Source organism: Sebastes umbrosus, chromosome 22 (assembly GCF_015220745.1).
Source record: "Sebastes umbrosus isolate fSebUmb1 chromosome 22, fSebUmb1.pri, whole genome shotgun sequence".
NCBI classification, from domain to species: Eukaryota; Metazoa; Chordata; class Actinopteri; order Perciformes; family Sebastidae; genus Sebastes; species Sebastes umbrosus.
This window is the reverse complement of record NC_051290.1, coordinates 12,532,226-12,559,164: the sequence shown is the minus strand read 5'-3', so window position 1 is coordinate 12,559,164 and position 26,939 is coordinate 12,532,226. Positions and strand designations below refer to the sequence as shown.

Sequence of the window (26,939 nt, the reverse complement as noted above, 5' to 3'; positions counted from 1 at the left end):
ACTTCCAAGCTGTTGCTGATTTTGACTCAATCAAACTCCAACAATTAACCACTCAATTAAATTAAATTCAATTTGCTTGAACACATTGAGGGAAAAAAAATAATCTGAGATCTCAATAATAAAGTCATAATATTACAAGAATAACGTCATAATATTATAAAGTAGTAATTTTACGTTTTATTTTTTTTCGTAAGGTTATGACTTTATTATCGTAATATTACGACCTTTTTCTTGTAAAGTTATGACTTTATTATCGGAATATTACAACTTTTTTCTTGTAAAGTTATGACTTTATTCTTGTAAAATTACGTATTTTTTCTTGTAAAGTTATGACTTTATTCTTGTAATACTACTACTTTTTTATCGTAAAGTTATGACTTTATTCTCATAATATTACGACTTTTTTCTCATAAAGTTATGACTTTATTCTCATAATATTACGATTTTTTTCTCGTAAAGTTATGACTTTATTCTCATATTACGACTTTTTTTCTCGTAGAGTTATGACTTTATTCTGTAAATCTCAGACGTTTTTTCCCTCAATGTGGCCCTAATACTCCGTAGTACATTTGCTCTTTGGCCCTCACTGCATTAGACTTATATACTATATACTCAAACTATAAACTGTGTTACCTTCATCACAATACTCAAATGTTTTGCGGCTCCAGACAGATTTCTTTCTTCTTTTTTTTGCCTAAAATGTCTCTTTTGATAGTAAAGGTTGCTGACCCCTGGGTTAGTAGCTTTGGTTGAGGTTTTGGAGTGGCTCATCTTGTGTAAAGGAGGCAGCCTGAGAGAAAATGTTACCTGAGAGATAAGCTTGAGGGCAAAATGTTGCCCAGTGACAAATGTATTTGCATAACACAGAGAGCCGTGCTAGCAGAAACTACAGCAGGGCCGGACCTGACAGAGGAATGACGCCTTTGATCTGGTATTTTACAACAAAAATCAACACTTTTCTGCTGCTGTTAATGACGAGTTCGCTAGTGAAGTTAGCCACTGTTACACTGGATCAGCTAAGGTTACATGATTCATGTTATGCAGCATGCAGATGCTTGTTTGGCCTCCTGCAGGTTACACCAGGTAAAATGTGATCACTGCCTTTTTAACCATTTTTTGTTTGATCTCATTGTAGGTGTCCTGACTAAACCCACTGAGATCTGCATCCTCAGTACTTCCTGTTGGTCTTCCAAGCTGCTGACAGCACAGGCACATCCGGACTCCATGCAAAAGGGTCGGCAAAAGGCACATCTCTGCAAGAATCCCGAGAGTGAGAGTGATAGTGATGCTTGCAACTAGTTCCCTCTAGCTGTAGAGGTCTCTTGTGGATAACAATCTTATTATAATGGCACTGGGACCTTCTACTCAAAGGAGCAATTATTTCCCTGCAGGTATTCAGAGCTTGTGAGTCTGAGAACCGGTTTCACTCCACAGGAATGACTCCTTGAAGCTCCACTCATATATTTGCACCTCAGTGTTTTTGCTCCACGGTGACAGACTTGATTCCATTGACAAAAAGCTGGTGGTGACAAATCCCCTGATTTGTAATCACAAGTGTTTTTTCCTGCTCCCCATTCATACATACTTTTAAGCTCCCCATTGGCTGCTAAAATGACTTCAGAGTGGGGTGAGCAATCCTCGGCAGACCTCATGAGCAGGTATGTCTCCAAGGAAATGGGATATGGAGTGCCCAAGGAGGGATGGCGTATCTGTCTGGCACACGAGTTCAAGGAGAAGAGAAAGCCTTTTCAAGCAAAAGATGTCTCGCTGTCCAATGTCTTGGAGCACATCGGGCTGGGGATCAGGTGAGACATTCACTCATTCATGTACAGTACAAAACTCTACAAAATGCACTCTGTTTACATGCAGTAGACTGAGCAGAGATGACTCTGGAAAAAATTCCCTTATCAAGTCATTTCCAGTCATTACAGAGGAGATGCAAATTAAGGACCAACCTTAAAAAATGACACTGATATGGGAGCAGGGAATGAAATTAGCACCTGCCACCTGCCAAATACAGGGTAAATATTGGCTGTGGCAGGTCACCTGCCACCATGGCAGACAGGTTTTCCTTATATTAACAAATATTAGTTTTAAAAAGCAATTCCTAAATTGAAAATAGTCAGGGGTTAAGGTTACATACTGTATATTACTAATTACTGAAAATATCAAAATAGAGAGTATTGCAATATTATGTTTTGTGATACTGTATCGATTCTCAAAAACCGTGTATTGATTTCTATTTAATAGTTTAAAAGCAAAGATCAACTCAGTCAATACTTTATTTTATTTTGCAAAGAGATGTGTCCTCTGTGATAAAAGCAAATCCTACTATTCTGATTGCATACAAAAGTTTAAAAAATAATTTACTCTACTAGACTCTACTAGATCTTTATGCATATGGCGGTGTGTTCTTTATACTGTGACAGTTTTCCTAAAATTAGATATTTTAAAAAGTCGCAATATATTGCCTTGCTTACAGTACCGCAATATATTGAATTGTAACCTCTGTATCGTGATATGTAGGCTATCGTGTCACCAGATTCTTGCCAAAACACAGTCCTAGTGTTTACGATTCTAAAGCGTTCTACATAGATTTCAGAAGTGACGGACAAAAACATTGTGTGGCTAGTAGAAATGTTCAGTGACCTGCCACAGTGGCACGTGAGGAAAAAAAAATAATTTTAGGCCCTGTATGGTAGTATGACTTATTTACCTATGGCAGTTTAAAAATCAACATAGTCTACAGGTCCACACCTTGTTTTCTATGATAGATGAAGTTAGCCACCCACAAGAGATTGTTTCATCTGCTGACACAGGCTGCATTCAGTTTATACATCCATAAGTCATAGCAACCTTTAGTCTATATAACATGTTAATGGCCTCAGCCGTGAATGTTTCCACGGTGTCGTATCAGGGGAGGCATTAGCCTATAGTGCCATATTTCTCAACCCACAACAGGGAGCAGGTGTGAAGTGCAACCGCGCCTTCTGCCATAAGTTATCATATTGAATTTTCCATGCACTCCAATAATATAAAACATTTAATTGTCCACATTACGGCAGTTTAATTTGCAGTTAAAAAGATACATTTCAGCTAGGGCTGAGCAATATATCGATATTATATCAATATCGCGATATGAGACTAGTTTCGTCTTAGATTTTGGGTATCGTAATATAGTTATATACATTACAGTAAAGTGATGAGATTTTTCTAAACTTACCAAACTGTTCTTGCTGTTCTATTATTTCCCTATACCCATGTAGTCATTATATACACATTACTGATGATTATTTATCAAAAATATAATAGTGTAGATATTTTGTAAATGCAACAATAGCAATAGCAATATCGATATTGAGGTATTTGGTAAAAAATATAATGATATTTGATATTCTCCATATCACCCAGCCCTAATTTCAGCATTCATCACAATAACCCAGTAAGAAGCATTACAACAGTATCAAACCAGTTCATTTTCCTACTGCATTTAAAACTGATAGGCATAGTTTTCTTATCATGGTTAAAGGACAAAGTTAGTTGCTGTGTCTACTTGTTTTAGACTCTGCGTACAGATAAGAGGAGAACCTTAAACACCCGATTAACGGGGTGAAAGGCTCTTTTGCAACATGGTCTGCCGTTTTGTTTAGTCTATTCCAATGCAGATAAGATAGTTCTTGGTGTTTCTTGCTGAGGATTTTGCCTCGATATTGCTGCACCAGCAAATTAGAGAGGCCTACTGCAATTTTCAAATCGCAGTATTTGTTAAAATCGCAATATTTGTTAAAGGTGAAATCTGTGTCAAAATACCATATTAAATTAAATATGCTATAGAGATGTCCTGGCCTACACATCATATTCTACAGACTTACAAAAACATCTTTGTTTGGTACAGATCGCCGCAAAAATGACACCATAATCATTTTAATATGTTTTTCAATGAAAATGAGAATAATGATGTAAATATTATCATTAGGCAAAAATAACACATTTATACGGCATTAAAAAACTGCATCGTTTTTCCCCAAAACTGCATGTGATTATCATAAAGTGGGCATGTCTGTAAAGGGGAGACTTGTGGGTACCCATTGAACCCAACATACCTTGAGGTCTTTGAAAATAGCCATGAAAGTCTTTCCTCGCCAAAATTTAGTTTCAGTTTAGTAGCGTTATTTAGCTTCCTTCTCTACAAGCTAACATGACATGGTTGGTACCAATGGATTCCTTATGTTTGTGCAGGTTATTTACTCCTCCAAGACTTCTAAACCTCTCCAGCAATAAAGGCAGTAGGATTGAGGGGGTCCATCATTTAGCCTACAGTCCCACAAACATGAAATGTCTGCTTGTTAAGTATCCAGAGAGTACATCTTAAATCTCTGCAGCCAAATAGTCACCCTAAAGTTATAGAAAAAAAGTCCAGCGCAGATCTCAACATTTGACCGTGTTTGTTTTGCCAACAACCTCCCGACATCCGAGATGTTAAGTGATACATTCTGAAGCTGTAGTGGATTGCCGTCGGGCGCACGGCCAGCAACACTTATCATTTCAATCCTGAGAGGGAGTGTGGTGGTCATCTGTCCGTCAGGCCTGCTCTTTAGTGATTTGAACTTCATGTGTTTTTTTTGTTAATGATGACTAAAAAATATGTACTTTAAATAAGTCAAGCTACGGTGAGGCGCATTATTTCTACTTAGTGCTCTGCTGAGATCCAACAAGTTCAAACGGTTTAAACAGTTAACCGCAAACTTGCGTCACTTTTCAGAAATCTGTTGCAATGCTGCTGCAAATCTGCTGCACTCTTAGCTCAGGCCACTGCAAAAGTGTGTCTTTGTCAGCTTAATCGCCATGGCAACATTAGTCAATTATTGCACAGATTAATGTGGTAGTTGTTATGCAGTAGGAGGAGGTTGTTTGGATAGTCTTAAACCCACATAGAGCCACACCTCCAGCTCTTCATCATTTGAGTGAGTGGTGTAGCAATACAGGATTACTATAATACAAACAAAATGTTCACCATACAGGCCTTTATATAAGTGCCTGTTGCTAGAAAAATATATAGAAATACTGTAAATTGTCTGGGCTTTTTGTACAGCATACTGTACCTAAAACAAACAAGCTTGTTGTGGAACAATAAGTTCATACATTATTTTATAATAAAGAAGCTTTGAGGGGAAAAGTAAGAATGTGATTGGATAAACACTAGTGATGTCTTGACTGTGGTGGTGAACAAGGTGGCAGCTTGAGCACACACACACAGGTTAGATTCAGTTTAGCATACTGTGGCCTGGATTCAGAGCCGGATCAGGTTGAGGACTGACTGTTTGCATTCCAGCTAACCCGCCAAAACAACAAGATCCTGACAATAATGCGACCTGCCATGGCTTCAAATATCTCGCTCTAACTGATCCTATTCATCTCCTGAGTGGAGCTGCATCGGCGGACCATTGTTGTTCCTCTGGGCTGAGCTTAAGTTATTGTTTGCAATACAGTCCGGCCCTGCACTGGCATGCACAGCAGTTTTGCAATTCCATGGGATCTTCCTCGCAACAAGGAGAAAGCCCCCTTTGTGGCTGAAACGTTATTGATTATATTGGTGTGTAAACGAGGTCATAATGCTGAGCACTAAGCTACATTTCTACCTGTTTTGGTTTTTGATGCTGCACATATTGTAGAGTTAATGAGCCACATTAATATTAGGTCGCTATACCAGGGTTTCTTGCAGCGACGAGATGCTTCAGGATCTGAGTGGCTTAGCACCTGCTGAGCAGTTTCCTGGGGAAAACCCTGCTTTCCAAGCAGCAACACAGAAATGGTTGCTGACGCTGCCATTATTTCTGTTGAAGCTTGTACTCTGGTTTCTTTCAGTTGAGGGGCTTCCTAAACCGTTTGTCAGCCCAATAAAATCTGCCTCAGACCACAGATGGATGTGGGTGTAAACATGATCCCTGGCGGTGTTAATACCATAGACTGTATATAAGAAGTGGACTTATTCACCGTGACGTCACCCATTGGTTTGTGGACTGCCGTTTTGAAGCCTTGAGTTCGGCAATCGCAATCTTGGTTGTTGCAACCAGAAGTGACACGAGAGGGTGGAGCTAAGTACAACCGGTTAAAGTTGTAAGACAAAAATGCGGACAACACCCAGACCGGACAATGCCGTGGTAGCCACCTGTCAATCATAAGGTAGCATGGTAGATAGCTTGTTGGGCATTCTGTTCACCAACCGTAAGCTTGCTGCAGATACATTATGGTCAGTCTGTGACATTGGGACAGTAAGCATGTTTGTGGCATCCTAAATCTGTTTCTCATTTTGCTGGGACCCTCTAGAGACCCTTCAAGGACCACTCAAAGTCCAGGAGCTAAAAGTTAAAATGATGCATGTCTGCAATGACCCATTATCCAGATTTCTTAGAAATATATTAAGCTATACATGTACCAAATTTGGCACTTTTATCACAAACTGAATAATGGGTTAGCTATGCCGCCCCACTCAAAGAGGTATTATTAGCGTTGCAGCCTGTTTTGTGCTGAACTAATAACTTGTCTACTAAAATACAACTCCTCAGCCCAGCAGCAGCGTTCTACTTTATTTGGCGTTATGAGCATAAAGTCTACCATGTCCGAGATCAGAGTTCAGAACATAAATGAAGACTAATGACTCGCGTTATCTGTGATCGTCTGAGCCCTCAGGCCTCGGGGCTTCCGGGAGCTGTTTGAAACCTCTTGTAACATAGCCTAATTAATATTTTACACCACAACCCTAGTGTGATGGCGAGTGCTGCAACTAGACACACATTCATGCACACATGTTACACATACACTGTCAGTTCCAGTGCTGAAGGCTTGGAAAGAGCTGTTAAACAAGAAAGGAGAAAAAAGCATGTTAACCAATTGCACATATTGCTTGTGGTGGTTAATTATAAACCCATCTGATAAGAGCATGCCTATCCATAACCCTGCAACACATGACTGTAGTTAGGGTGCATAACTGACTCTGTGTCTGAATATTTGTTGTTTTCAGCCATCTTCATTTACTTTTATCTTTCCACTTGTGATTGTAAGTTAATCAGTGTACTGTATACTCTGTGTGTTCATCCAGGTATCTAAAATGGTGGTACAAGAAGACCCAGGTGGAAAAGAAAGCTCCATTCATTGATATGTTTCGTGCCCAACCCTTGCGTCAAATATATGGTGAGTTCAGGAGTGTGCTACTACTACTACTGTTTTATCAATATGTTTCAGCTCTGTGGACTACCAGTATAATTCTGATCAATAATCCTCTCTAATTTTGGACCAAAACCTATTTTGACCTTTTGAATTTGACCTTAGAAATAACTGAAAAAGTGACTGATTCCAACTTGACTCCACTCTCTAATTTGCAGGTGCTCCACTTGGCGGTATTGGAGGAGGTACCATCACGAGAGGCTGGAGGGGGGAGTTCTGCAGATGGCAACTTAACCCTGGAATGTACCACTACAAAACTGTCACAGCAAACCAGGTATATATGGTGTCAAATAGACGGAGGCTTGTGTGAAAGCAAACACCATAAAGGATATTTATTTGGTTTTATCTCGCTGACTTATTTGAATCTCAGCAAACAGATTCCAACAGTTTCTCCTACAGCCTTTTAAGTCAAGGTTTAGTAAGTAGTCACGTATCTCTAGACTTCTATGGGGCTGGTTTAGTTGTTTTTTTATTCTCATAATCCATAGGAACAGCCCATATGAAGTACCAGCCAAATGCTGATGTGAAAATAAACCCTTTATAACACCCTTAAAAACAGTGCCCTGCTATTAATCTACATTATAATGGATCTATTTTGTTTTTTTTGTGGTGTTATTTTCTTATTTGCCATAATGTGCCATAATAAAGAATACATCTGTAAAAAAATATATATTATATAAAATAATATATATATATATATATATATATAAATAACAGTGGAAATATAATTAGGAATAAATAAAAGAATGTATAAGTAAATAAACAATTTGTAACTATAAAGAGAAACAAATAAAATAATAAGTAAATAAAAAAAGTAGAAATATATAAAGAGAACAAAATAAAAGAATAAATAAATGTGGAAATATAAAGACATAAAATATAAAAGAATAATTATAAGCATTTTCATTTATTTTCACATTTATTTGTTCATTTATTTCTGTATATATATTTCTATATTGTTGAAATATATATTCATGTATTTATTGCATATAAATTACTTTTTTGTTCTGTACATAATTATTTTGTTTTTAATATAATGCCATTTATTTATCTTTATCCCTTTATTTTCCTTATTCTTTTCCCTTATTGCTTTTGCTATTCTTTGGGCCAAGCTGTGAATCAACTGACTATGGGTGGGCCTTTTCTATCTAGGCTGATTAGTCAATTCTAAATGTCACATTAACATATTTCCAATGCAGCCACAGTGGAGTTTAATGCTAGGACAATTTTCAGTCACTTCACACAATAATACTAATCCAGGCATTGGTGTGGAGGAGACAGACAGCAGCCTCAGTAGACTATAATGCAAAGCATGGTGTGTTTGAAGAAAGGGTGTGACTTTTTTTCCCCTTGAAAAACTCGATCTATTGCAGTTACTGTCATTACAACTATAGGGCTCTCCACCTGAATGCATAATCAATAGCAGGATGCACATTCAGGTTTAAACATTTACTCAAAGGGTTGTCAGAGGGCATTCTGGGATATGTAGGAAGAGGAGGCAGTTTCAAGGGGGAAGTACACAAAAAAAGTAAATTACACACAAACAACTTGGGGTAATGTCTCATCTCCTAAACTACACAAACAAAATCACTGTGTTCACATCCTTTTTCTGTGTCTTAGTTCACAGTGTGTTTGCGACGTGGTGGACAAACAGTTTACCAGCAGGTGCTATCTGTAGAGCGTCCTCCCACACTACAAGGCTGGAACTGGGGCTACTGCGGAGAGTACGCCTTCTATCACGCCTTGTACCCCCGCGCCTGGACCGTCTACCACCTGCCGGGACAGAACGTCACCTTAACCTGCAGACAGATTTCCCCAGTCATCCCCCATGACTACAAGGTAACTGAGGCATCGCTGGATTTCATACAGTCCAATATAGATATGATACTTGTGTCAGCTCTGTGCAGTTGATTTGAGAAAATAAAACAAGGACAAGGATTCAACCATCAGATCTTGGTCATAAAGACACAGTTAGGCAACTAAATAATCCGATATTAGCTCATTGCAGGTATGTCGGTATCAGTGTATATGTCGGCCAATAAGTAACAAGAAATTGCAGTACAAAAATGCCAAACTAGGTTTGAGGTAGTTTAGAAACGGTGTCACCATCACACCTTCCACCTGTGAGCGCTGGCAGGGGGACTTTTCAACTGTAAAATGTCTAGTTCAGTATCTTGGTCACATTACTCAAATAAAAAAAAAATCTTGAGGTAACTGTATCAAGATTGTTTATCAGTATCAGCCTCAAAAATCCAGTATTGATCGGTCAGTGTAGCATTAGTAGCAGTAGCCCGGAACGGACAAACCAACCACTGGCTCTAGAGAGAGCCTTTCACATTTTTACGTTACCTTGTAGTTTTCCGACACGCTTGTGAAACTGCGGTAACGTGAGCCGCAGGGTGCAAAACTGTGGTACCACCAGCCCCCGTCTGACTTCCGTTGCTCCTAAAGTAGAGTTAGTGTTGGTAAGGATGACCTCTGAGCGAGGCGAACGGCATTACCACAGTTTTGCACTCGGCGGGTCGTGTTACCGCGTCTTGGAGAGTGGTTGGACTCAGTTGGTTTCAATCTGCCACGACACTACAAGACGCCGCCAAATCCTACACACTGTACCTTTTTTAAGACATCTTATTATGACACACGTAATGTCTTATGCCTAAGAAGCCCATTTTAATTTGCCCAAACAATCTAAGATCTAGGAACTCCCGGACCATGATTGATGTTTCACCTTCTGCACATAACAGTTTAGCCAAGCAGTCAGACTGGCAAGATATGTCCAAATTACAGTATACTGATAATCCATGAATAAAAAGAGCATCCACACAAAAACAAAAAGGGAGGTAGTATTTGTAGCCTTTTTTTTTCTGGTTATAAATAAATAATTTGATTTCTAACAAGCTGCTTGAATATTTGTCTTGCTTTTTAGCTTTTTTTGCAGTTGCAAGTAGAAGCTTAATAAGTCATTTGGTTGCTTGGTCCAAGTGGTGTATGTTGACATGTTGGCTATTCCACCATGTGTATCTCCTTTCTCTCAGGACTCTAGTCTCCCAGTGGCAGTATTTGTGTGGGAAATCGAGAACCAGAATGACTACGCTCTGGACGTCTCCATCATGTTCACTATGGTCAACGGGTCGGGACACAAGGACGACAAGTGCGGGGGACACTGGAATGAACCATTCCACCTGGAGAAGGAGGGGGAGGCGGTGTCTGGGGTCTTGCTACATCACTGCCCTGCGGTCAACCCTTACACTCTGTGCATCGCAGCCCGAGAACAGGTTTGATTTACAAGCTTGTGATTTTTAGCAGCTCTGAGGTTTTTGTAGTAGGTTGTACTGGAGGTTGCTGCACAAGCAGTTCTTGGGGAATAAACAATAGTCTCTGTTATCTGGAAGTGGATTTATAATAATTAACTGGTTGTGAAATCTGTAGTGTTAGTGAGCATTAAGTTTTAGATTTACCAACTGTGTGTGTGTGTGTGTGTGCACATCTTAACAGCCTGACAGGGAGGTCAGTCACCAGACAGCGTTCAGCCCAAAGGGAACCTGCAGCGGCCTGTGGAGTGACCTCATCACTGACGGACGGCTGGACTCTCCTACAGGTCAGTGCTTAAAACAGAATGTGGAGGGATGAGGCAGATTCATAACGGAACAGATGTTGAAAGTTGACGTTTCCTCAATATGAAGCAGTAACACGAAAAAGGAGTGGAAAGAAGAAGTAGGATGAAAGAAACTGATGAACAGTAAAACACCCACAATGGCAATACATCACTTGAGCATTAAACATTTTGAGCGGATATAATAAAACGTTCGTTTTACTGCCTAAAACAAGCAATAGCATGATGACCTCCAGTGGTGTAGTGGTGCCTGGAGAAGTGGGTATACTCTTAATTATGACCCATAAGTGGCCTATCCAGAAAAGGATAAATGCCCTGTTATGAAAAGGATAGAGTAAGAATGAATTCTATAAATGGGCACCAGGTGTGCGGTGTGATCTATAGTTTTGTGCCATGTATGACCCATGTTAACCTCCATGGTATCCTGCCCTCCCTCTCTGCCTCTCACCTCTGCAGGATCCAGCCCGCCGACGCCGAAGGGAGAGAAGGTGGCAGCAGCGTTGGCTGTGGGCTGCTCAGTGCCGGCTCAGAGCCATAACAGCCTAGAGTTCTGCCTGTCCTGGGACATGCCCACAATCACCTTCGGCTCTAGGGAGAGGGAACACATCAGGTACATCAAACACACATACAGTGTGTTGCTTTGCAGAAATGTAAACAAGCTGGAGTTTGTCATTACAGATATGTTTTTCCCTGTTTTCTATTACATTCGTTACTGATAACTCAAAGAAAGGCCACACTAGTGTTAACTTTCTTTGCTGTGGTTGTTTGGTTTGGGTCACTTTTGGTGCCGGGGACACTGTTTGGAGCATAAACAAAGCTATTGGCTTTCTTTTTTTTGTTTTTTATCCCAGTCTCGGATGCATTTTTGCATTCGTCACAAATTGCAGCCCAACTATTTTCTGTGACCAAAGTACAATAGGTCTCCCTAACTGCAAAACAAACTTCAGTGACAACCAAACAAATATAATTTCAATGCCATGTCCCATTTCAAAGCCTCAGGCCCAACTGAAACTGCCACACCTCTGACCTCATTGTGGAATACTGTGAGGGAATGCAAAAGTCAACAAGGCTTTTAAAATGTGACTAAAAATCTGTTTGTTTGCTGCTTATGTATTTGTCGACGAACATGCAGCGCCGCTAACATCTGCTTGTGTCTTTTCCGTTTCCAGGAGATACACTCGTTACTTTGGGACCAAAGGGGACGCGTCCCCCTCGCTCAGTCATTACGCCCTAACACACTACAAACAGTGGGAGAAGAGCATTGAGGAGTGGCAGAGACCCATAGTGCAGGACAGGTAGTTCACTCTGAAAGCTCTGTAGGTTAAATGAGAAATAAACACTAATTTATCGAAAAACAACGATGAGTTAATACCTCAATATCAATCAATAGTTTTCCATCTATAAATGCTTATAATTGTTTATCCTGTCACCTTGGTTGTGTTGCAGCTCTCTCCCCTCCTGGTATAAGTCAGCCCTGTTTAACGAGTTGTACTTTGTGGCGGATGGAGGGACGGTGTGGACGGAGCTACCAGAGGACGCTGATGTCAGCGGTGGTGTGCGCAGCGAGGACGGGGGGCTGCCAGCACAGCCCGCTGTCATCAAGGAGTTCGGTCGTTTCGCCTACCTAGAAGGTAAGTGACAAGGAAGGAAACAGGTGTTAGTCTGCGAGGCTAGACACGGACGTTTAGAGCTGAAATTATTAGTCGATTAGTTGATAGACAGAAAATTAATCTGCAGCTATTTTGACAATCCATTATTTTTATTAAAATGTTAAAACTTTGTGAACTATTCAGTTGGCAAAAGTGAAAAGAAAGATCTGCCCATATGAAATATGTGACCGACATTACTAAGTTATTGTTGTTTCCCAGGTCAGGAGTACAGAATGTACAACACCTACGACGTGCACTTCTACGCCTCCTTTGCACTTATAATGCTGTGGCCCAAACTTGCCTTGAGTGTGCAATATGATATTGGTGAGTGAAGTGAAATGTTATCTTAGTGTCTTATCAATTATCTAAGCATGTGTAATAAAGAGCAACAACGGGGCAAGGTTTTACAGCATTAATCTCTTCTCAGCTGGCAGTGTGGTTCAGCAGGACCCAACCGAGAGGCTCCATCTGATGAGTGGGCGGTATTCTCCTGTCAAGGCCAAAAATGTGGTGCCTCACGACATAGGAGACCCAGGTAAAAGAAAGACTCATTAACTGCATGTCTGAGGGGACTGAATAACTCAATGTTTGAGGAGTTTCTGTGCAGTGCGGAGACTTGAAACTTGCTTAAAAAAAAAAAAAGCATTTTTCAAATGTTTACCATCATAAATTGTCTCTCAGTCTCAGTACAACATGATTCTGTCCCTAGATGATGAGCCATGGCAAAGGGTAAATGCCTACCTCATCCATGACACTGCAGACTGGAAGGACCTGAACCTGAAGTTTGTCCTGCAGGTCTACAGGGACTTTCATCTCACCCAGGACAGTCAGTATCTGCGGGACATGTGGCCAGTCTGCCAGGTACAACTGACCGAGTTGGATCCCATCTGTAGTAGTAACATAAAACATACTGGATTATATGTTGCTTGCTCACCCAGCTGTCTTCTATTGTGGTTGGTCTGCTAGGCGGTGATGGAATCAGAGATGAAGTTCGACCTGGATGGAGATGGCCTGATAGAGAACTCTGGATATGCTGACCAGACCTACGACGGTTGGACGGTGACTGGACCAAGGTGAGAGGATGATAATACCAGGTGGCAACCTCCGGTTCTGAAAAGTGAAGCTAATGTGGAAGTGCTGTAAACCTGCATTCTTTCTCATAGCCCGCGGGGGGCGACTCCTCTGGTTGCAAAAAGAAGTCTGATTGTATAGAAGTCTATGAGAAAATGAGCCTACTTCTTACTTGATTTATTACCCCAGTAAACATTGTAAACATGAGTTTATGGTCTCAATCGCTAGTTTCAAGTCTTCTTCAAAACAGTGTGATGTTCATTTAGTAAATTATGGTCCCATTTAGAGTCAAATTGACCATAAAGCAGGGGATGCTTTAGGGCGTGGCTACCTTGTGATTGACAGGTCGCTACCACGGCGTTGTCCGGTCTGGGAGTTGTCCGTGTTTTCGTCTTAGAGATTTGACCCTTTCACAGTGTGTTTTCAGTTCATGAAAGTTAATTGAAACATTTTGGTCACCTAAAAATGTCTTATTCAGCGTTCAGTTGTAGCTCCACCCTCTGCGTCATTTTTGGTGCCAAAAATCAAAGATGGCGACGGCTAAAATGCAGAACTCGAAGCTTCAGAACTGTTGTCCACAAACCAATGGATGACGTCACAGTGACTATGTCCTCTTCTTATACACGGTCTATGGATAAAACATGGTAGCCCTGAAATAAACGCTATCAATAGAGATTAGGTTACAGAAAAGTGCAGATAAGTGATGAATATCCCTTATTCGATGTACACAGGATTCCCTCCCTTGGGTTGTCTTATACACCAGTCATTTCAGATGTTGTGGTATGATGATAAAGAATAATTTAGTGCGATTAGGTATTTTAACTTAGTGCTCAACGCTACTACACAGTCATTATTTGCACAGTCAAAACCTACAGTACCGTTAAAATATTAAAATTCTGTTAACAAATTATGAACCTTGAAGCAATAAATAGCATAGCTGCCAAAAAATGTAACACTCTATTTTGATTTAATCTAATCCTTAACATGTATTTTAATTAAGCAGTCCTCAGAGAAAAACTACTGTATGATAATTCAAAGAACTGGATTTACAACTTCAAGCCTGAATTGGATGGCAGTGGGAAGGGAGAGAGGGAAGGAAATGGCAATGGAAAAAGCATGACTCATGACAAAGTGAAGGAAACATTGAGTTGTGTTTAATAGCTGCAGCTGCAGTGCGTCTCTAACTGTGACCAGGGTTGAGTTCAGAGGCTGTAGCAAGGATGAAAGACTTCCAAAACTGACACTTCCTGTTTACAATTTCATCTTGCAAGACGGTAGACACAGCGGGCTCACAGTACATAAAGTTTCAAAGCTGGGAAATTATCATAGGCCATGCAAAGGGATTCATACACTGACAAGATCATTTGAAGAATAATATTGTTTAATTAGCACATTTAGTGTAATTCAATTATACTTTTAGATTCAAATCAACTAGTGATCATACTATTACGTTTTTTTTTCCCAAAGAAATATCTCAACTGAGGTTTTTATAAAAACAACTGGATTAATGCAGCTAAATATGAGTTAATTTTTACAGATATTGGTACTTAAAGTTTAAGCTTGTAATGTATTTCCCATGAAGTCAAACTCTTGAGTGTTTTACATGATTACAGCAAGGTTACATTTGACTCTTGTATTTTGTGTTTTACAGTGCGTACTGTGGTGGGCTGTGGTTGGCATCCCTGTGTGTGATGTGTAAAATGGCCAGACTGGTGGACAACGAGGAGACATACCAACGTTACAGAGACATCTTGGACCGGGGCAGTGCTGCTTTTGACAAACTGCTGTGGAACGGTAAGTTATATCTATCTATATGTAATATTTATATGGAAAGGGTTCACTCTGTTGCATTTAGTGCAGGTTTAAAAACATCTCTTGAAAAGCTAAATTAATAGTGAGAGGCATGATAAACTCATTTGCTTATTCCTACATCCAGTCATACATCAGTGACTTAAAACAAAAAGAAAAAATGCAGCTACTGTTTTCCGTTAATCTGTTAAAATTCCATTATTTCTACAGCGAAATGGCTTTCCTTTTTTTCTATTTTCCTTTTCATGTTTAGGCAAGTACTACAACTATGACAGCAGTGGGAGAGACCTTTCTAATAGTGTCATGGCTGACCAGTGTGCTGGCCACTGGTTCCTGAGAGCGTCTGGGCTGGGAGAGGATGACTACCAGGCAAGTTAAAACACAAGTGCCACCGTTAAACTGTAGGCAAGCTCTTATGTCCAAGGAGGCAATGAGGAGGGTAAGGGGCAGTGCAAAAATAGACGTAACTTGGCTAAGGGTAGAATATGAGGGGTAATGCACATTAACCTGAGGCAGGAGAATGTGAGAAGCCCGGAGAGTTGCAGGAGAGGAGACTTATCTTGACTTGTGTAGGTCCAACAAAGACGAGGAAGTCCACAGTCCCATCCGAGCAGGTCAGAGATAGTTGAACAAGATCAGCACACTTCCAGCAGCACTTTGTTGCCCAGGGAAGTCCATCCAGTTATTGGAACAACTAACTGCCACTCTTACTTTTATAAACGTCACTGTTTGTCTTTTTTTAGCAGAAGCTGGATTAAGATTTTTTAGTTATCTCCTCCTTTAGCCACTTTCACTTGTGTTTCTGTCCTCCTCCATGCTGTCTGTTAGTTTCCCCCTCCCTAACAGGTGTGTCTCATTTATCTCCTCACCTTCATTTCCTGTCAAGGGCTATTCTCTACTTTTTCTTTCCCCCGTTTCTTCTGTAATACATAGTCGCAAAATAGCTTTTTGAATAGTGCCAAGACTCAGATTAATTTGAATCTTGTAAATATATGTACAATTACGCACAGTACATTGTTTTTTGTTTAATGTTCATGACCTAATATCCCTTCCTTCTCCTATGCCAAGCTGCAAATTACACAAACATCAATTAAGTAATGTTTTCATGAAAGCTTTGTGGTCTCGGCATCACTTCCTCTCTCCCTCCAGGCTTTTCCAAAAGAAAAAATCCAGAGTGCACTAAAATCTGTCTTTGACTTGAATGTGATGAGCTTCGCTGGCGGCCAGATGGGGGCAGTTAACGGCATGCGTCCTGAAGGAGTGCCCGACCGTTCCAGTGTCCAGTCAGATGAGGTTTGGATTGGAGTAGTGTATGGACTGGCAGCCACTATGATCCATGAGGTAAGTGTGTTTGTATTTTAGTATCTACTTTACATTCAAGGGGTAAAACAATAAGGTATACATTGAAATTTTGTTGTCAGTGCAGCTAACACGCAATTCAGGTATCTCGGGGGTAGATGGACAGGTCAGCAGTTATGCGGGCATTGTACCGGAGCGTTGTGGGGAAGAGGGAGCTGAGCCGGAAGGCAAAGCTCTCGATTAACCGGTCCATCTATGTTCCGACCCTTACCTATTGTCATGAGCTTTGGATAGTGACCAAAAGAATGCCTTAGAGATAGAGTCATCTGATCAGGATGCCTCTTGGACGCCTCTCTTTAGAGGTTTTCCTGGCACATCCAACTGGTAAGGGGATCTGGGGTAGACCCAGAACATGCTGGAGAGATTATGTATCTCATCTTGCATGGGAACGCCTCGAGGTTCCCCAGGAAGAGCTGGAAAATGTTGCTGGGGACAGGGACATCTGCAATACCCTGCTAAGCCTGCTGCCACCGCAACCCGGCCCCGGATGAGCAGAAGTTAATGGATGGATGGATTGATTGATGTTTGTTTAAGGACACTGCCCTAAAAGTAGCTTGATGATAGCTGATGATGTCTATATGGCTGGTTGTTGACTGTGTGACAAGAAGTGAAATACTGCCTCACGTCTCTGCCGCTGTCTTTTTCTCTCAGGGTATGCAGGAGGAGGGTATGCGCACAGCGGAGGGTTGCTACCGAACTGTGTGGGAGAGGCTGGGCATGGCCTTCCAGACTCCTGAAGCCTACTGTGAGAAGGGCATCTACCGCTCTCTGGCATACATGAGGCCTCTGAGTGTATGGGCCATGCAGCTAGCCCTGAACACTTCACAGAAGGATCAGACCACATCAGCTCAAACTGGAGCCACAGATGGGGAGCAGGGACAGGATTTGAGAGAAAATCAGAGCTAGGACCTGAGTCTGGTGATTAGAGAGGTGTCTCTGAAAATGACCTCCAAACTCCTGCAGCCACCACCCTCATCTGCACTCCCACCCTGCAGGGCTTTGTTTGATCGGTTACAGATCTTGAATTTAATTCTCTACAGTTTGTTTTTTGCTTCAAATGTTTGAGGCTCAAGGTCAGAACTGGTATTGGTTTATGCTTGACACAGTCAGTAGCTACTGTAGATCATGATATTGTAAGGCGAGGAGTTTAACATTTTTCAAGAGACTGCAAATGGTTCCTGATCATTTTTTTTTAAGTCGTACAGTGTAGGATGGTAGCTAGTGTGTATTGTTAATTAAAAGTTGACCTTGTGTTTCAGCAACATATTGTTTATTTGCACGCATGTACACACACATGCAAGCACTACATTTCACAATCATGTCAATAATAATGATATCTTAATCGGAACAAGTTTATATGCTAAATAGTTGAGGACTGTTGTATGATATTATACCAGCCGCGTAGTCATTATTATCTTTAACAGTTGAGTACATCAAAGGGCCTATGAGTGAATCGAGACAGATTTGAAAGATTTCTCGATCAGAAATATAGACGCTTGAAAAGTCAATCTGAAGATTTCCTCCACTTAAATTTGAATGCTGTACTAAATGATGTAATATGGGATGAGTAATGTTGGAAATTAAGTATGACTTTTTTTTATAGAGCATTTGGTGCCTTGTTGCATGTTGGCCATATCTACAGTATATTAATGTAGTGGCAACATTTACCATGTTTTATAAAATCCAATACCCATGACAATCATGCTGAATAAATGACTGAATAATATACAACAGCAGGTGTGTTGTTAATTAAATGTACTGTATATGAAAAAATGTAAAAACAGGAAATACAAATAATTAGCTGCATGAGGGGATGAATGTCAAACCTACTCAAAGACATTATTCAATGAAATTAAATGAATACTAATACTAATCTACAGGGACATTAGAGGTCATTGAGGTTAAAGTTACTCAATTAGATACAGACAGGTGAAAATTAAAGGGAAAAACTGAATAAATGAATGGAAAAATGTAACAAATAAGAGGACAACAGATCACTGAAGACCTCCTGCTCATCTGTTCTCACTTCCCCAATCAGTCATTCACTACACATACCAGACCAGCTTTGTCAGTTTGTCTTCATTGTTTCGTTGCTGTATGGAGTTTTGGTTTGCCTGTCATCTGCTAGCTGTACCTGCCTGCCAAAGAAGGGATGGGGAGAAGAAAAGAGAGAAAATGAGAAACAAAACACAATTCTGCAGCACCTATTTCACTCCTCTGGCATTTTATTGTCTATATATCGTAGTATTTTTCTTACAGAAAAAATAAATATTTTTTGTGCATTTCTGGAGAAGGAAGACACGTCCACAAGAGCGCCGGATCGAATCCCGACCCCGGCAGGTTTGAGGTTTATAACATGCAGAATAAAAGTGTTTATGTTGCGTGTGTAAACTTGAATTTATTCAAGACTTGAATGCAATGCAATTAACTGTTAATGCATTAGTATAAATAAAACTTCCCAGGTCTAGATTATATAGTTAGACTATCCTTAAGTACATTCTTTATATCTTCCAAGTTCATTGATTCAAAATAACATTATCATCATCCTTTTGTAATAATAATGATAAAAAAAGGATAATGTTATTTTTTATACATCCTCTACATGACTGATTACTGGACTGTATATAAGGAAACTGGACGCAGCCTCAGACACCAAGCTGATAAAGGCAAGAAAATGTGTGTTGAATAAAGTAAAATGTAGTGGAAAAGACTTGTGCAATGTGTTTTAATTGGGATGGACTTGCATTGAAGCTCTCATTGGTTTGCACCTTGCTGTGTGTAACTAATTATAAACTAACCATAAAAATTAATATGAACTGAGACAGTATTGATATGATTGTAATTATATTGTTTTCGGCTCTGGAGCAAGTGAAGACTTGGGGAAATTTTTTCAAACTTTTCTGACAATATTATTTTCTCCACTCTGATTATTGTTGGCAGAAGAGAATAGGAGTCTCTGTGGCGCAATTGGTTAGCGCGTTCGGCTGTTAACCGAAAGGTTGGTGGTTCAAGCCCACCCAGGGACGATTTGTTCTTATATGACCATGTGACTTTACATAGCGTGTTCGGCTATTGAATTGGCAAGTGCATTTCGGGAGGGCTGTAGATCGAGGCCACACCCCCCCAGCAACCTGCCATAGGAGTCTCTGAAGCGCGATTGGTTAGTGGCTGTTAACCGAAAGGTTGGTGGTTCAAGCCCACCCAAAGACGTTTTGTGCTTATATAACCACGTAACTTTACGTGAATGAACACGCTATCCATTCACCCCGCATGCGGGCATTTGTCCTACCCAGAGCATTCACTCATCACAGAATGCCCAACAAGATAGGGCTCAAGGCTGATGGAGAGAATCTTGAAAATGCGGCGGGCCAAATCTGATGTCCCCTCGGCAGACCGAAAAATAAGTCATCTGAATCCATCCTGGCAGGACCTAGATGTGCTTGAGTCTGTTAACCTGGCATTAAACCCCTTGCAAGAATTTACTGATAGAATTTCCGGGGAAAGCTATGTGAGTGTTTCTTCTGTGAAATCAGTCCTTCATCTCTTGAAGACATCAGTTCTTGCAGAAAAGGAAGATGACACCGATTTAACCAGGGAAATAAACTGATAAACATATACATTTCCAGCCCAACTTCTAGAAGTAAATAGCAAGTGCAATTGGGTGGGGCAGAAGATGCACACGATGCCCCCTCAGCGTAAGGCCATAGGAGTCTCTGTGGCGCAATTGGTTAGCGCGTTCGGCTGTTAACCGAAAGGTTGGTGGTTCAAGCCCACCCAGGGACGTTTTGTGCTTATATAACCACGTAACTTTACGTAAATAAATACGCTATCCATTCACCCCGCCCTACCCAGAGCATTCACACATCACAGAATGCCCAACAAGATAGGGCTCAAGGCTGATGGAGATGATCTTGAAAATGCGGCGGGCCAAATCTGATGTCCCCTAGGCAGACCGAAAAATAAGTCATCTGAATCCATCCTGGCAGGACCTAGATGTGCTTGAGTCTGTTAACCTGGCATTACACCCTTTGCAAGAATTTACTGATGCGCTTTCCGGGGAAAGCTATGTGAGTGTTTCTTCTGTGAAATCAGTCCTTCATCTCTTGAAGACATCAGTTCTTGCAGAAAATGAAGATGACATCGATTTAACCTGGAAAATAAACTGATAAACATATACATTTCCATCCCAACTTCTAGAAGTAAAAAGCAAGTGCAATTGGGTGGGGCTGAAGATGCACGCGACGCCCCCTCAGCGTAAGGACATAGGAGTCTCTGTGGCGCAATTGGTTAGCGCGTTCGGCTGTTAACCGAAAGGTTGGTGGTTAAAGCCCACCCAGGGACGTTTTGTGCTTATATAACCACGTAACTTTACGTAAATAAACACGCTATCCATTTACCCAGAGCATTCACACATCACAGAATGCCCAACAAGATAGGGCTCAAGGCTGATGGAGAGGATCTTGAAAATGCGGCGGGCCAAATCTGATGTCCCCTTGGCAGACCGAAAAATAAGTCATCTGAATCCATCCTGGCAGGACCTAGATGTGCTCGAGTCTGTTAACCTGGCATTACACCCTTTGCAAGAATTTACTGATGCACTTTCCGGGGAAAGCTATGTGAGTGTTTCTTCTGTGAAATCAGTCCTTCATCTCTTGAAGACATCAGTTCTTGCAGAAAATGAAGATGACACCGATTTAACCTGGAAAATAAACTGATAAACATATACATTTCCATCCCAACTTCTAGAAGTAAAAAGCAAGTGCAATTGGGTGGGGCTGAAGATTCACACGACGCCCCCACAGCTTAAGGCCATAGGAGTCTCTGTGGCGCAATTGGTTAGCGCGTTCGGCTGTTAACCGAAAGGTTGGTGGTTCAAGCCCACCCAGGGACGTTTTGTGCTTATATATCCAATTGGTGAGTGCGTTCGGCTGTTAAATTTGCAAGTGCAATTTGGTGGGGCTGTAGATCTAGTCCACGCCCCCTAAGCAGCCTGCCATGTGAGTCTCTGTGGCGCAATTGGTTAGCGCGTTCGGCTGTTAACCGAAAGGTTGGTGGTTCAAGCCCACCCAGGGACGATTTGTGCTTATATAACCACGTAACTTTACGTAAATGAACACGCTATCCATTCACCCAGCATGCGGGCATTTTTCCTACCCAGAGCGTTCCCTCATCACAGAATGCCCAACCAGATGGGGCTCAAGGCAAAAGATGATGGAGAGGATCTTGAAAATGCGGCGGGCCATATCTGATGTCCTCTCGGCAGACCGAAAAATAAGTCATCTGATTCCATCCTGGCAGGACCTAGATGTATTTTGAGTCTGTAAACCCGGCTTTAAACCCTTTGCAAGAATTTACTGATACGCTTTCCGGGGAAAGCTATGTGAGTGTTTCTTCTGTGAAATCAGTCCTTCATCTCTTGAAGACATCAGTTCTTGCAGAAAATGAAGATGACACCGATTTAACCTGGAAAATAAACTGATAAACATATACATTTCCAGCCCAACTTTCTAGAAGTAAAAAGCAAGTGCAATTGGGTGGGGCTGAAAATGCGTGCCACGCCCCCACAGCTTAAGGCCATAGGAGTCTCTGTGGCGCAATTGGTTAGCGCGTTCGGCTGTTAACCGAAAGGTTGGTGGTTCAAGCCCACCCAGGGACGTTTTGTGCATTTACGTAACTTTACGTAAATGAACACGCTATCCATTCACCCCGCATGCGGGCATTTGTCCTACCCAGAGCATTCACTCATCACAGAATGCCCAACCAGATGGGGCTCAAGACAAAAGATGATGGAGAGGATCTTGAAAATAACCACGTAACATCACAGAAATGAACAAGCTAATTGCCATGGTAAGAGGCAAACCAGTCCAGTCCTTCATCTCTCGAAAGACATCAGTTTTTGCAGAAAAGGAACATGACACCGATTTAACCAAGACCATCAAAGAGAAAATCCTTGATTCCATGAATACAAAGCACAGAACATTATTCGGTTATACATCTTAATGACATGATCACAGGTCTGGTGAGTTACAAGATGTCACACACTGTAATCCGATGCTGCATTGTCAGAATATTAATGGAACATAATGTATTTTTTGATGTATTCTTAATTGTCTCTCTGATTTAGGAGGGAACACCTTTGACAACACTTGTCACGTGCCAAAAGCACGGATCCTTCCAAATACAAATGTACTTGAGTCCGTTAACCTGGCATTACACCCTTTGCAAGAATTTACTAATGCTCTTTCCGGGGCAAGCTATGTGAGTGTTTCACCCTTGAAACCAGTCTTTCAATCATTTCTTGTATGTGAAAATCCACTTGGCAATAAACACAATCATGATAAAGGTTGGATCTCAATATACTCCTCCCATCACTGGAAATACATAAGCCAAACCTCTGCAATACTATGTCACCTGTCTCTGTGGCGCAATCGGTTAGCGCGTTCGGCTGTTAACCGAAAGGTTGGTGGTTCGAGTCCACCCAGGGACGGCACTTCTTTTTTCAAACCTCTGACAGCCATTGGGAAAACAATGGGGGAGGGGAAGAGCCGTGGAGAAGAGCCGTGAGGAAGAGGGCAGGATATGTTATGTATGCCTTCATAACAGCTTTGTCAGAAGACCAACAGTCCCTCCAGTTTAAATTTTCCGAACTTAAACCTGGTAGATTCTTTGAAATATATCACTGACAATAACTTGGGCTATCAACTCCAAAATAATTGGAACTGGTATTGTCTTATTAGTTGACACACAAAGCAATTTCAAACTGCAGGATCTGAGTTTTCATGTACAACTTAAGTACAGTTCACTCCCACTCTTTCAGTGAAAGTATGTCTCATTTCCTGTCGAATGAGAGCATATTTAATTGGAAAAAAAGCACACAAGATAAGGATAGCTCTCGCACTGGGATTTACACATTAGGTTAGTGTGCACTTGTAACAAAACCTTATCGTCCCTGGGTGGGCTTGAACCACCAACCTTTCGGTTAACAGCCGAACGCGCTAACCAATTGCGCCACAGAGACCAAGACGGTGCATACAGCACAGTTCACATTATTTGTCTGCTTGTCTGCTCTGCGTCAACGGGGGAATGGGAGATGAACAAGGGAGAGACATGCAGGGCCATTGATTATATGCATGGGGGGGTGTGGCTGTGTTAGCATAGCCCGGCTAGCTCAGTCGGTAGAGCATGAGACTCTTAATCTCAGGGTCGTGGGTTCGAGCCCCACGTTGGGCTCATCATTTTCAATATCCTGTTGCCACTCATGCAATTTCTTTAGGTATCTTGTCCATACTCATTAGTGCTAGCCCTTGCCAAGACTTCAAAGATAGCACAATGTCAAGGAGATGGATTGGTAGGTTTGTCCAGTAATACAAACCCAGCACTGAATGTTATCATGTACATATATTACTTTACAACTTCACAACTTTCTACTGTTCTTATCTAACACCAGAACTGCGGCACCAGGGAGCCAAGAATTCTTGCTGATATGTCAGATAGTGTCCTGAGAATGGCAGCTGCTCTGTGATGTTTAAATGTCTATTTTAAAAGTAATGTATGGAAAAGCCTGTGAGGAACACAGCTTGAATGAATTGAATTTATCTGCCCAAGAAAAAGAAAAAGAAAAGAGTATGAGCCCAACGTGGGGCTCGAACCCACGACCCTGAGATTAAGAGTCTCATGCTCTACCGACTGAGCTAGCCAGGCTACACATTTCACCATCGGGGGCGGGGTTTAAAAACATGCACTCACCTCTATAGGTCTCTAACATTAGACATTAGAGCCACTACCAAACTAAAAGTTATCTTGTTGAGTTGTGTTCTCTTTGTAGCTATCCAACAAAGGCTCAGAAAAACAGATTGGATATTGCTAATAAACTTGGCAATTCTGCTGAGATTTAAAGGCTTGGATTTGGTGAGATTAACATATAATATAAACAAAGTCCATCAAAAACAGTCCACAGGGAAGTGGTGTGATACATATCAAATTCAATTTAATTTAATTTAATTTAATTTTACATTTTACAGCTAAACTGTACACTACAAGATGATTCTGAAAACATTTGAGGCAAGAAATAGGCTCCTATATGACAGTAAACTAAATATCTTTGAGTTGTGGACAAAACAAGACATTTGAGGACGTCATCTTGGGCTTTTGGAAACACCGATGGACCTTTTTCATTATTTTCTGACATTTTGTGGACCAAACAACTAATTGATTAATCGAGAAAATAATCTACAGATTCATCTAAAATTTAAATAAATGTTAGTTGGTGCCATAATCAGTATTGTTTAACAATTGACCAAGAAATAGAAAAGTGTAAGCGCCCAACGTGGGGCTCGAACCCACGACCCTGAGATTAAGAGTCTCATGCTCTACCGACTGAGCTAGCCGGGCTGCTGATGTCACCCAAGGAGGCGGGGTTTATAAACGTGTGGTTAGCTCTGCAGTCCCCTGACTTTATGGATTTACTGGAAATTCAATGCCTTTCCATTACCAAACCATTGTATTCTTCCCTGAGAGCTAAACAATTTAACCAAGACATGTAATTTACATTTGGTGTACTAGTTTTGCTCACTATGTAATACAATTTATTGTGGGTGAATGTTATCTTGAGTGAGTTGTGTTCTCTGTTTAGCTATCCAGCAAAGGCTCAGAAAAACAGATTGGATATTACTATTAAGGTTGGCAATTCTGCTGAGATTTAAAGGCTTGGATTTGGTGAGATTAATATATAAAATAAACAAAGTCCATCAAAACATTGCAGGGAAGTGGTGTGATGCATGTAGAATTCACTGGTCAAACATGAGACTTGAAAGGTTGCTCCTGATATTTAAGTTGTTCTCTCAATAATTGATGTAATTAGCATTGATTGGTATTAGAGTATTAGAAATGTTAACATACCGTCAACTTTGCTGCCATCTGTTCCAAGGTATGCCTGGAAATATGATTTTAAAAAAAGTGCCACATGAAAGAATGCCAAGAAAATGTGTCTGCCATGTCAAAAAGGATATAGTGTCCGTTTTATAAAAATAACTTTTTTTTAATAATTTTTGCTCCAATCTCGCCTCCTTCAGCTTTAAAGTACCAAACATAAAAGTACACATTATGCAGAATAATGTATATAATTGGATTATACTTATTGATGCATTAATGTGTTCATCACTTTAATGTTGCAGCTGGTTAAGGTGGAGCTCATTTTAATGACTTTATATACTGCTGGGTAGTTTAATCTATAATAATACATAATGTATTCGTTGATTATATTTTGAATTAATAATCTGAATCTGTAAAGTAACTAAAGTTATTAAATCAATGTAGTGGAGTAAAAAGTACAATATACAATATTTCCCTCTGAGATGTAGTGAAGTAGAAGTAGAAAGTATCAGAACATGGAAATACTCAAGTAAAGTACAAGTAACTCAAAATTGTACTTAAGTGCAGTACTTGAGTAAATGTACTTAGTTACTTTCCACCACTGAGTACATGTTATACTGTTTTGTTTTTCTAAGCATTCTTTACTGCTCCTGTTGGAATAAAATAATTGTTGATTATTTAACTGAAAAGTAGTAATGTATTTTTGATACCTTCGCTTTTATGCATTAAATCATACCGGGATGTTTGCTGAAATTGATTGGATGTGGGACAGCCCTACCTAGAAAAATTTCCACCAGCCGCCACTGGTTTTGAGCAATGCTCGTTCATGTCTATTTAGAGCGAGCGCTGACTTAACGACCACAGGTGTCACTGTTAACAAGCATTTCTGATTCTTACAAACAGTCCCTTTAACCACTACGGGTCAAGCAGTAATTACTTCTAGATTAAAAACCAGTAACGTTATTTTTTACCCAACAAATATGTAACGTTATTGTTTGCGGTTACAGTTTAATGTCACCAATCATTGAAATTCAATGTTAGTCACTTTCTTACCGTGAAGACGGGCCTGTTGCTAGGTAGCTTGTCGCTAGGTAGCTGAAATCTCAAACTTGGGCTTGATGGACGTTGGTGCTCGGTGCATCAAAGAAATAAAATAAAGCGTTTTAAAAATGCCTTTTACAAGCCTAAAACATACCCGGTTAATACATTTAACGTTCGTAACCGAGCCAAGCGTGTAAAAAAGTGTAGAAAACCTGTAAATGTGCGACTCACCTGGTTCAGAGACGCTCTCCGTTAGGTAGCTGCGGTGACGTTTTTTTTTCTTTTCCATCCGGGAACTTTAG

The 26,939-nt window shown here is 40.7% G+C and overlaps 2 protein-coding genes, 1 long non-coding RNA gene and 11 other non-coding genes across 17 annotated transcripts in view; 9 read left to right on the top strand and 5 right to left on the bottom strand.

Annotated features, from left to right (window-relative positions):
• The window catches only part of rgp1 (GP1 homolog, RAB6A GEF complex partner 1), a 17,603-nt gene extending 6,185 nt beyond the window's left edge, over positions 1 to 11,418 (bottom strand). Inside the window, exon 1 of the mRNA XM_037758293.1 lies at positions 11,286 to 11,418. The gene's annotated coding sequence lies outside the window, so the exon portion shown is untranslated. The remainder of the gene's footprint in view (positions 1 to 11,285) is intronic.
• Positions 791 to 18,598, top strand: gba2 (glucosidase, beta (bile acid) 2). 3 transcript variants are annotated; one of them, XM_037758289.1, is made up of 18 exons: positions 791 to 931; positions 1,136 to 1,805; positions 7,100 to 7,191; positions 7,383 to 7,498; positions 8,845 to 9,063; positions 10,260 to 10,499; positions 10,720 to 10,822; positions 11,294 to 11,447; positions 12,007 to 12,132; positions 12,284 to 12,468; positions 12,706 to 12,810; positions 12,914 to 13,021; positions 13,196 to 13,347; positions 13,453 to 13,559; positions 15,209 to 15,351; positions 15,620 to 15,735; positions 16,516 to 16,707; positions 17,377 to 17,631. In XM_037758289.1, the coding sequence occupies exons 2-18, from the start codon at positions 1,612 to 1,614 to the stop codon at positions 17,629 to 17,631; spliced, it is 2,607 nt and encodes an 868-aa protein (XP_037614217.1). In that variant the 5' UTR covers positions 791 to 931; positions 1,136 to 1,611. The 3 variants fall into 3 exon arrangements, with proteins under 3 accessions (XP_037614217.1, XP_037614218.1, XP_037614219.1); XM_037758290.1 differs by having other exon boundaries at positions 884 to 1,021; XM_037758291.1 differs by lacking the exon at positions 791 to 931 and having other exon boundaries at positions 1,612 to 1,805; positions 17,377 to 18,598.
• On the bottom strand, positions 13,476 to 26,939 carry LOC119481423. 2 transcript variants are annotated; one of them, XR_005205186.1, is made up of 3 exons: positions 26,869 to 26,939; positions 18,781 to 18,863; positions 13,476 to 13,596 (listed from the first exon to the last, which is right to left on the bottom strand). It is a non-coding gene; the product is annotated as an uncharacterized LOC119481423 (long non-coding RNA). The 2 variants fall into 2 exon arrangements; XR_005205185.1 differs by lacking the exon at positions 26,869 to 26,939 and adding an exon at positions 26,650 to 26,854.
• trnan-guu lies at positions 19,678 to 19,751 on the top strand. The gene has a single exon. It is a non-coding gene; the product is annotated as a tRNA-Asn (tRNA).
• trnan-guu lies at positions 20,435 to 20,508 on the top strand. Its single transcript has one exon. It is a non-coding gene; the product is annotated as a tRNA-Asn (tRNA).
• Positions 20,994 to 21,067, top strand: trnan-guu. Its single transcript has one exon. It is a non-coding gene; the product is annotated as a tRNA-Asn (tRNA).
• trnan-guu lies at positions 21,543 to 21,616 on the top strand. The gene has a single exon. It is a non-coding gene; the product is annotated as a tRNA-Asn (tRNA).
• Positions 21,727 to 21,800, top strand: trnan-guu. Its single transcript has one exon. It is a non-coding gene; the product is annotated as a tRNA-Asn (tRNA).
• On the top strand, positions 22,308 to 22,381 carry trnan-guu. Its single transcript has one exon. It is a non-coding gene; the product is annotated as a tRNA-Asn (tRNA).
• On the top strand, positions 23,139 to 23,212 carry trnan-guu. Its single transcript has one exon. It is a non-coding gene; the product is annotated as a tRNA-Asn (tRNA).
• On the bottom strand, positions 23,670 to 23,743 carry trnan-guu. Its single transcript has one exon. It is a non-coding gene; the product is annotated as a tRNA-Asn (tRNA).
• Positions 23,883 to 23,955, top strand: trnak-cuu. The gene has a single exon. It is a non-coding gene; the product is annotated as a tRNA-Lys (tRNA).
• On the bottom strand, positions 24,354 to 24,426 carry trnak-cuu. Its single transcript has one exon. It is a non-coding gene; the product is annotated as a tRNA-Lys (tRNA).
• Positions 25,044 to 25,116, bottom strand: trnak-cuu. Its single transcript has one exon. It is a non-coding gene; the product is annotated as a tRNA-Lys (tRNA).